The sequence below is a fragment of the Canis lupus genome, chromosome 17 (genome assembly GCF_003254725.2).
Source record: "Canis lupus dingo isolate Sandy chromosome 17, ASM325472v2, whole genome shotgun sequence".
Lineage (NCBI taxonomy): Eukaryota > Metazoa > Chordata > Mammalia > Carnivora > Canidae > Canis > Canis lupus.
This window is the reverse complement of record NC_064259.1, coordinates 38,064,351-38,073,574: the sequence shown is the minus strand read 5'-3', so window position 1 is coordinate 38,073,574 and position 9,224 is coordinate 38,064,351. Positions and strand designations below refer to the sequence as shown.

At 47.9% G+C, this 9,224-nt stretch overlaps 1 protein-coding gene across 4 annotated transcripts; it reads left to right on the top strand.

Annotated features, from left to right (window-relative positions):
* The first annotated feature begins 3,581 nt into the window (after positions 1 to 3,581).
* Positions 3,582 to 8,560, top strand: TEX37 (testis expressed 37). Of its 4 annotated transcripts, none has more exons than XM_049095733.1 (4): positions 3,582 to 3,712; positions 5,074 to 5,110; positions 6,014 to 6,106; positions 8,019 to 8,560. In XM_049095733.1, the coding sequence occupies exons 1-4, from the start codon at positions 3,597 to 3,599 to the stop codon at positions 8,439 to 8,441; spliced, it is 669 nt and encodes a 222-aa protein (XP_048951690.1). In that variant the 5' UTR covers positions 3,582 to 3,596; the 3' UTR covers positions 8,442 to 8,560. The 4 variants fall into 4 exon arrangements, with proteins under 4 accessions (XP_048951690.1, XP_048951691.1, XP_025309659.3 ...); XM_049095734.1 differs by lacking the exon at positions 3,582 to 3,712 and adding an exon at positions 3,826 to 3,938; XM_025453874.3 differs by lacking the exon at positions 3,582 to 3,712 and adding an exon at positions 3,989 to 4,119.
* The last annotated feature ends 664 nt before the right edge of the window (positions 8,561 to 9,224 follow it).

Here is a 9,224-nt window from a genome sequence, read left to right as displayed (position 1 = left end):
AGCAGGATGCCAGTGTGGTCCTGTCTAAGCTGCAGAGCAGGATGTCAGTGCAGTTTTCTTTTAGCTGTCCTGACTCCATATTTCCTTGTAGGGGACCCCAGCCCCGACTACCTCACTGTCCAACTAACCCCTATCACCATGGACCGGTGGCCTCAAGTGGCCCAACTGAGGCCCCGCCCAGCTCCTGCAGGTTGTCACATTGATGCTGCTGCATTAACTCTGAAGCCCAGAGATTCTGCAGAAACCCTGACCACAGTGAAATCGGCAAACACGGGAAACCAGAGAGAAGACTGAGTACTGGACCCCTCTCCATCTCTTCACTCCCGTGGCCTGATTTCCCGTCCTGCTGCCCTAAAGGAGGGCAGCAGAGAGTTCTTCAGGGCAGCCTCGCACTGCGGGGCCACGTGAGAGGGAGGCTATGCACCCCAAAATGCGGCAGACCCTCTCTGTTCACTTCAAATGCCGCCTATATCACCAGCAGTTCCAGAATGTCTGGAGCTTTCTTCCCAGGGCTATAGATTCTCTTACCCAAGTGTTCACCCCGCTTCCCCACTCGGAAGCCACGCAGGCTGCACAAATGCAGTCAGTGGTCTTACCCCCAGGCTGGCTCCTCTGCCGGCATTTCCTACCTTACCAAAGGGCGATCAACCCCTAACAGCTCATTTCAGAAATCTGAGAATCATCTCTAATACCTCTCTCTGTCTTGCCCTTGCCAATTCCTGATAAAGATAAAATTCTATAGAGTTTACTTCCAAAATTCCTCTCCAATCTACCCCCTGTTCTCCATATCACAGCATCCCCTCCAACCTGTCCCAGCCACCATTGTCATCAGCCAGTGGCCTAATCACCAGGACCCTGTCTCATCCTCCTCCCAGCCCATTGTTCACCAGTGATGTTTTTGATAAGTTGCTTCATCCTTCTGCTTAAACTCCCCAGTACTTCCCACTATTTTCAGGATAAAACCCACTGATCCTCCTGTACCCCACTGGAGGAACCACCCCCACCCCTAGCCTCATCTGGAGCCACACGTGGCCTAGCAGAGCAGCCTCCATCTTCCACATAGGACCAGGCTCCCCTTAGCTCTAGAGTGGTCACGCAGGCTAGAGCATCCCTCTTCCTCCCTAGGACTAAGTTATAAAGTCACTACTTGACGCGAGTCTTCCCTCCAAGACTGGGTCAGGTCCCCTCACCCCACTTCTCTTCCATGGCATTGTCACAGTTATAATTAAAGACTCACTTGCATAAGATCTATCATCACACTGTAACTTCATGAAGGCAGAGGCCTCTTCTGGCTTACTTCACTCCTCTGATTATAGGCCCTATACAATGCCTGGCAGAGAGCAGAAACTCAGACAATGTGGGTGAACCCTAACATGAAGAATACCAAGGACCACCAAGGACCATCACAGACACATCCATTTGACTTTCTACATTCATTTCCGGTGGAGATTACACCCCTGTTTCACAGATGATCACACTGACTTCTATTGAACTTACATGATTTGCCCAAGGGTGTGAAGATAGCAAGTATCAGGGTTTATTATTTTTTTTAAGATTTTGTTTATTTATTCATGAGAGACACACAGAGAGAGACAGAGACATAGGCAGAGGGAGAAGCAGGCTCCCCACTTGGAGCCCCATGTGAGACCTGATCCCAGACCCCCGAGATCACGCCCTGAGCCGAAGGCAGCAGACACTTAACCTCTGAGCCACCCAGGCGTCCCCCAAGTATCAGGATTAAAGGCAGAACTCCAAAATCAACTTGGTAATATTTTTCTGAAAATGTCTTTGCACAAAAATCCCTTGCTGTGGCCCAGCTGTCCCCTCCACTTTCACCTCTGCAGCCTTTCTGTTCTTCACTCTGTTCTTTATTATTTTCTTCAGTATTCTGTTCACACAAGCACTTTGTAAATCCCTACATGTCAGTAGCAGTGCACCATGGGATGAAAAGGTGACTAAGACCAAGTTCCTTACCTGAAGGGTACTACAGTTTGTTAGGGGGATTAACTACTTCAGCTCTCCAACCTTGAATTTGTTGGAACTGCTTCAGTTGTTAGCTACGTAAACTCAACTAAAACGGGCCTCAGCAGGAAAAGGAACCCAATGGCTCACGTAAACTGCAAAGTCCAAATGTAGTTAGGCTTCAGGCATGTTGTATCCAGGGACTTAGTGTCCTCATGATGCAGTCACTCTCTGCCTTCATCCCTTGGGTCTTCTTTTCTGCGCTGATTTTATTCTTGACCAGGCTCTCTCCACTTGGTGGCAAAGATGGCCCCAGACAGCTCCCGGGTTCCCACAGTTCTTAGTACCCACTGTCTCAGAAAGAGACAGACTCTGCCAGGAGCTGGGGGTGATGCTTCTCAGCCCACCTTGGGTCATGAGCCTCTCCTTGAACCAATCACGGTGGCCTAGGAAATGGAATATTCTAGGGACAGCACACCCATTTAGAGCTGGAGAAGAATCAGTATCACACAAACCACATGATCCTGATAGGGAAGAAAAATAGTTCTCCAAAAGGAAACCGGCATGCCATTACAGAAAGCGGAAAATCAGAGATTCACAACACCCTTGCTCTTGGCCTCTTGCCCTCACCCACTCCTCTCCTGGGCCCTTCTCATTCCACTTTGTTCCTGTCACTCGCTGACCTGTGCTGAGAAAGCCCTATCCTCCAGATCTTTCCATGACTGGTTCTTAAGCTTCCGATCTCTTCTCTAATGCCACTGTCTCCGAGAGGCCTTCTCAGATCCCCCTGAAGTGCCACTCATTAATTCTCTCACACTTCATTTTTTTTAATTTGCTGGATCTAAAGGAGCAGTTAAGCAATTATTATTTTGTTTACTCTGTGTTTTGCTCTCATCAGAATGTAAACTCTGTGCAATCGAGGGGGTTCCCATCTATTTTGTTCACTTGTTGCATCTGCACAGTTCAGAACAGTGCCTGACACCAAACAGTGCTCAGTAAATATTGGTTGGATAAACGAAAAGAATCTAGTGGCATCTAGTGAGAGACAAGGAGAGCTTCCTGGAAGAGGTGACCCTTAAAGAGAATGAATAATTTTTATTGTCTTAAATACATAAAACAGGGCAGCCCGGGTGGCTCAGTGGTTTAGTGCCAACTTCAGCCCAGGGCCTGATTCTGGAAACCCAGAATCGAGTCCCACGTTGGGCTCCCTGCATGGAGCCTGCTTTGCCCTCTGCCTGTGTCTCTGCCTCTGTGTGTGTGTGTGTGTGTGTGTGTGTGTGATGAATAAATAAATAAAATCTTTTTTTTAAAGAGAGAGACACAGAGACACAGAGACAAAAAGAGGCAGAGGGAGAAGCAGGCTCCATGCAGGGATGTGGGACTTGATCCCAGGTCTCCAGGATCAGGCCCTGGGCTGAAGGCGGCGCTAAATCGCTGAGCCACCCAGGCTGCCCGAGACCCTTCTTTCAATTCTTTGGGTCACACACTCAAAGGAGGAATTGCAAGATCGTACGGTAATTCTATGTTAATATGTAAGTTTTTGAGGAACCACCATACTGTCTACCATAGTGCTGCACTAATTTCCATTCCCACCAGCAACACACGAAGGATCCAACTTCTCCATATTCTCAACAATGCTTATTTTTTCTTTTTTGGATCACAGCCAGCCTAAAGGTGTGAAAGAGGGTGAAATTTTGACGGAGGAGGGACAAGCCAGCTTTTCAGGCAACAGCACCCTGGAGGGGCCATGGTATGCAGTGGATGGATTCGCACACGATCTGATGTCAAAAGCCATGTGGGGTTCTGTTTACCTCCCTCTCCTGGAAAAGACTGATTCTGTAGAGTATTGGGTAGCCGGGGTCTCCCCGGTACCTTCTAATGCTGCTGTCAGAGTTCACATGGGATCAGGCCTTCTGGAACACCAGCGGCTTGCCGTGGGAGGGTGAGCCAGGAACAGAGGAATTGACACCCAAGAGGTTAGCCAATCACCCATCACAATGACCAGGGACTATGACCAAAGCAACCTGCATTACATAGGTGGGGGTTCATCTCAAAGACAGGTGTGGCAGTAGGACACAGTGGCAGCGCTCTTCATGCAGCAGGGGCACCTGGAGTTGCAGGGGCAGGAGCATCGTCGTCCCCCGGAGAGAAGGAGTGGTAGGTGCTGTTTGCACTGAAGCTGGCCCCCAGCCCCAGGAAAGGAGCTGTTTGTGCACAAAAATGATGGGACACGGGGACTATTTGAGGTCTGGCAAAACCACCGTGCTGAGCCATAGCCCACTGAATGGAGTAAGGCTCAGGGACCTGTTCCGCGGGACAGAAGCAGAGTACCCATCAAGAACCTAGGGGTCTGTGCACACTGGATAGGATGAGCTCAGATTGCTCCCCTGTGCCCAGCTATAAGGCTCCCCACTAGGACTTCAGGGCTGGGGGCAGCAAGGGGCAGGATTGGACCTATCTGCTGCTATTGCTCAACTGGGAATGCAGAGCCCTGCAACTTTCTTCAACCTGGTTATCCCCAATCCCTGCTAGAAAACATGATTTGTGTTTCTGAATCAGGCAGGGTGCCTCTAAGTCCTGGGTCTGCAGCCTGCTTCCTCAGGCCAGACCAGAGCCCTGATTTGGTGGGACCATCCTGGCTCTGGGAGCCCGTTCTGTGTTTATCTTTGTGACTGGGCATTAGTGACATTATGCTGATGGCTTGAAATGGGCCATGGTCAGAGCATTTACACCTCAGGAATTGGTAAATGCTATCAACCAGTGTTTATTCATTTTCCTAAAAAAAAAAAAAAAAAAAAAAAAAAAAAGTGGTTGTGAAAGATTTTACCAGCACACTAACTGCCCTGCTTGAGAGGTGAATCTGATGCTCTCATCAGCTCTGATTCCTGCTGGGCCTTCTGCCCCTTTGTCCCAGGACCCCTGTCCACCTGCCCATTTATCCTTGCTGCTGCCATTAACCCTTGGATGACTGTGTAATGTGCAGGGTGGCGCTAGGAGGATTGGGGTGGTTGTGCTTGGTGGCACAGCTTTGGGGATGATGGCAGTTTTCCATCTCTTTCCTGATAAGAGACCTGTGGCAGAAGCAGGGCTAACCAACTTGTCTGTGTCTAGGTTATCTGCTATGGCAGGTGCGGTGTACCCCAGACAGGTGAGTATTGTGGATTTCTGTCCCCTGTGACCACCTCAACATTGAGCATCTTTAGCAAACAGGCCCTGGCATCTTGGGGCTCCTTCTGGTCGTCATTCTGGAATGGTGTGTATGTGTGTGAGGAGGGATGCCGGGGTGGCTCAGCCGTTAAGCATCTGCCTTTGGCTCAGGGCATGATCCTGGAGGCCCCTGGATCGAGTCCCACATTGGGCTCCCTGCATGGAGCTTGCTTCTGCCTCTGCTTATGTTTCTGCCTCTCTCTGTGTGTGTTTCTCATGAATAAATAAATAAAATATTTTTTAAAAAATAGGCAGAGGAAAGTAAGGATTTACAACTTTCTGGGAGTTCATTTATGTATTCAGCATGCATTTATTAGCACCCTCAGTGTGTCAGGCTCCATGCTAGGCTTTGAGGCTGCAGAGATGAAAAAGATTAGGTCCTAATCTAGTATACTTCATTTAATCAATTACAATTACCATAGTAAGTGCTGTAATGAGAGATGCTAAATGTACTACAAAAGCAGAGGAGAAAGAGTTCAATTTGGGCGGTGGTAAGGAATAAAAGTGTGGGATAGCTGTTTTGGGGGAGAAATTCCATCCGGGTTTTGGAGGCTATGTAGGAGTTTGCCAGGCCTTGAGGAATACAACTAGCATTTCCAGCAGGAGATAAGAACATGTGCACCTGTGAAAAGTGGAAAGTAGTGAGGTTGGAGAACAGAAGGCATGGAGGGGAGCCAAGCAGGGCAAGATGGTAAAGGTCAGTAGAAGCCAGATGATGAAGGCTCCGAATGCCAGTCCCAAAACTCGGTCTTGGTCCTATAGACAATGAGAAGCCGTTGAATGCCTTTGAGTGGAAGAATAGCAGGATGGGATCTCCTATCTTATACTCTCCCTTGTCCTGCAGGCCCCTGTGGATTTAGACATATACCAAAGCTCCTACATGGTTGACTATCAACCCTACGGGAAGGACAAATACTCCAGGGTCACACCACAAGAGGTAAGAAGTCACCCAATCTTATCTTCTGTTCAGTGGCCCACTGAAATTATCTTTACTTCATTTTTATTATGTGTGGATATTGGGGGCACTGATTTAGAACAATATCTGTTGCCAGGAGATCTAAAGAAGTCTTTTATGGGTATGCTTTGGGTATAGGTTTTAAAATGTACATCAACGCTAAGTCATGCACATGAGAGGTAAATAATATACATTCACAGTTTAAATAACGTTGACAAAACAAACACTAGTATACTCATTATCAGCCAGCTGAAAACAGCACATTAGAAGTCCCCTAGAGGGCACCCCTGGGTGGCTCAGCAGTTGGGTGTCTGCCTTTGGCTCAGGGCATGATCCAGGAATCCCAGGATCGAGTCCTACGTTGGGCTCCTGCATGGAGCCTGCTTCTCCCTCCGCCTGTGTCTCTGCCCCCCTCTCTCTCTGTGTCTCTCATGAATAAATAAATAAAATCTTAAAAAAAAAAAGAAGTCCTCTAGAGCTGCTGTGGCCCCTCCCTTTTCCCACCTCCAGAGGTAGCCACTATACTGACTTTTGCATTAATCATTCCCTTGTGTGTCTTTTAAAAAAATCACTTAAATCTGTAAGTATGTATCTCTTTAAACAAATATTGAAGTTTGCCTTTGAGCTCTATTATATACTGGATCATACTATTTGTACTTTTCTGTGACTTTTAATTTTTGCTGAACATTATATTACACATAATACATTATTCATTTTCTGCTGTGTAGTATCACATTGCATGAATGTGCCACCATACATTTGTCCCCTCTCCTGTTGGACATCAGAGTTTTTACTTTCCTGCTGCTGCTCCCACTGCCCCATGCCACAGGCAGGTTGCACAGCCCAAGGCTCAGGAGTCCACCGCCCCAGGAAGGGCAATTGTCTGTCACAGGGAACATCCCTATTTGTCAAAGTGGCATGTGTCGATGCAGTAGAGGCAGCCTGTTCTGTAGTTCTCCAACCTTGCTGCCAACTCGGTATTAAAAGCCTTTCCAATTTTGACTCATTTGGTGGGTTTGAAATAATATTTTTCTTGTGCTCATAATTCTCATTTCACTGCTTATTAATGAGGTTCAGCATCTTTTTGTATGCTTACGGATATTTATTGTTCTGTGAGATATCATGTCTTTTGCACATTTTTTTTTTAATTGGGATGCTTGTCTTTTTCTTCTTAATTTGTAGGAGTTCTTTAAATATTCTGGACATGTTCCATTTGTCAGTTATACATGTGGCAACACTCTTTCCGTGAATGGAAATTTTCACTTTAACATAGTCAGCTGTTGCCATCTTTCCCTTTATCAGGTGTTCTTCTTAAGCCTCGTTCAAAAAATCCTTTTCTATCTCCAGATAACTCCATTGAAAATAAGAAGAAAATCTCTACAAACATGGAACAATTTCTGGAATATATTATTTAGTGGAAACAAAATGCAGAGCGAGATTATAACACGCATCATTTGTGTACAAACTGGGGAGTGTGGAGGAGGGTTGAGAAAGAGACTTCTTTTTCACTAGAAACCCTTTTCTATTATTTCAGTATTTCCCTGGGTCATAGTATATATATCACCATTCGAAAACCAATTAAATTTTTTTTATTTATTTATTTAAAGACTTTATTTATTTATTTATTTATTCATGAAAGACACAGAGAGAGAGAGGCAGAGACACAGGCAGAGGGAGAAGCGGGCTCCATGCCAGGAGCCAGACGTGGGTCTCAATCCCGGGACTCCAGGATCACGCTCTGGGCCAAAGGCAGGTGCTAAAACCGCTGAGCCACCCAGGGATCCCCTAATTTTTTTTTTTTAAATAAAGAGAAGTGTGCTCTGTCTCGGATGAGGCCAAGGAAGCTTCACCTCTCACCTCTCTCAGCCCTCCATGCATGTGATTTATTTCACAGCAGGTGAAGCTGGATGCCCAACTCCGGGACAAAGAATTGTATAGGCCCATCCCCAGCTCCAAGCCCAAGCTAGAGGATGGGTACCCCGCCTTCAGAACACTCCACATGACCGCCAGAGACCTGGGGCAGCCCGGCTTCTTCCCCCCGCAGGACCATGGGACCGCAGCAGAGGACGAATGCAGGTTCACCAGTATCTGCTGTTCCGTGTACCCCGCTTGCCACCCCCTGTACCTGGCCCAAGGTGATCCCAACCGGGGCCGCCAGAGCACCGGCTTTCCATGCCTCCTGGAGCCTGAGCGCCAGCCTGCGGCGGACGTGGGCAAAGGCTACTTTCTACTGCCTGGCTGTCTCTGTCCTTATCACCACAAAGTCAAGTTCCCCATCTTGAACCGATGGGGCCCCTTGATGCCATTTTACCAGTAGGATGGGCAGGAGCCCCTTCGGGGGTGCCGTGGCAATCCTCCCTCTCCCAAGGAAGCCCCCTAACCCACCCCCCCCCCCCGTGGCCCTGGGAGAACTGAAAATAAAACCCTGCAAAGGTGTCACCTTGTTCGCTGGCCAGCCCTGGGACGGCATCCCCGCCGTGGCACCACTTGCAGAAGGAGGGGGAAGGGAAAGCTGGTGCATGGAGCCTGGAATTTGGGTAACATCTCATTACAACGAAGAGCCGTGCTGAAAAGGTTCTTGCTGTTTTAGACATTTTCTTACAAAGTGGGAAAAATCATGCTTCCCATAGTTGTCTACACGTTGAGTGTGATTGTAAAATGCTGCTGGGTCACTTTCCCTCATGCTTAGTTTGCTCACGGACCCCACCCCTTAATGATCAGTGCAACCATTTCCAGGGCATCATTTTATACTTTCCTTCTTGGTCAGTGGAGCTTTTGTAAACATATCCCTGTGTGAGCGGTGAGGAAGCCAGGGAAGCCACCGAACAAAGAGCTGAAGAGCCGTGGCTTGAACAACATACTAGCTTCTCCCCGGTCTAAGAGTTCAAAGGGAGGCCAATGAGCAGGGCGGCGCATCACTGCTGTGGCCCCCATCTCTGGGTCGAAGGTGGCTGCTGTAGACTAAATTGTGTCCCTCTCCAAATTCATAGGTAGAAGCCCTAACCTCTCATGTAACTGTATTTGGAGATAGGGCCTTTAGGAAGTAATTAAGGTCAAATGAAGTCATAAGAGTGTGACCCTGAGATTGGCAGCCTTCGGA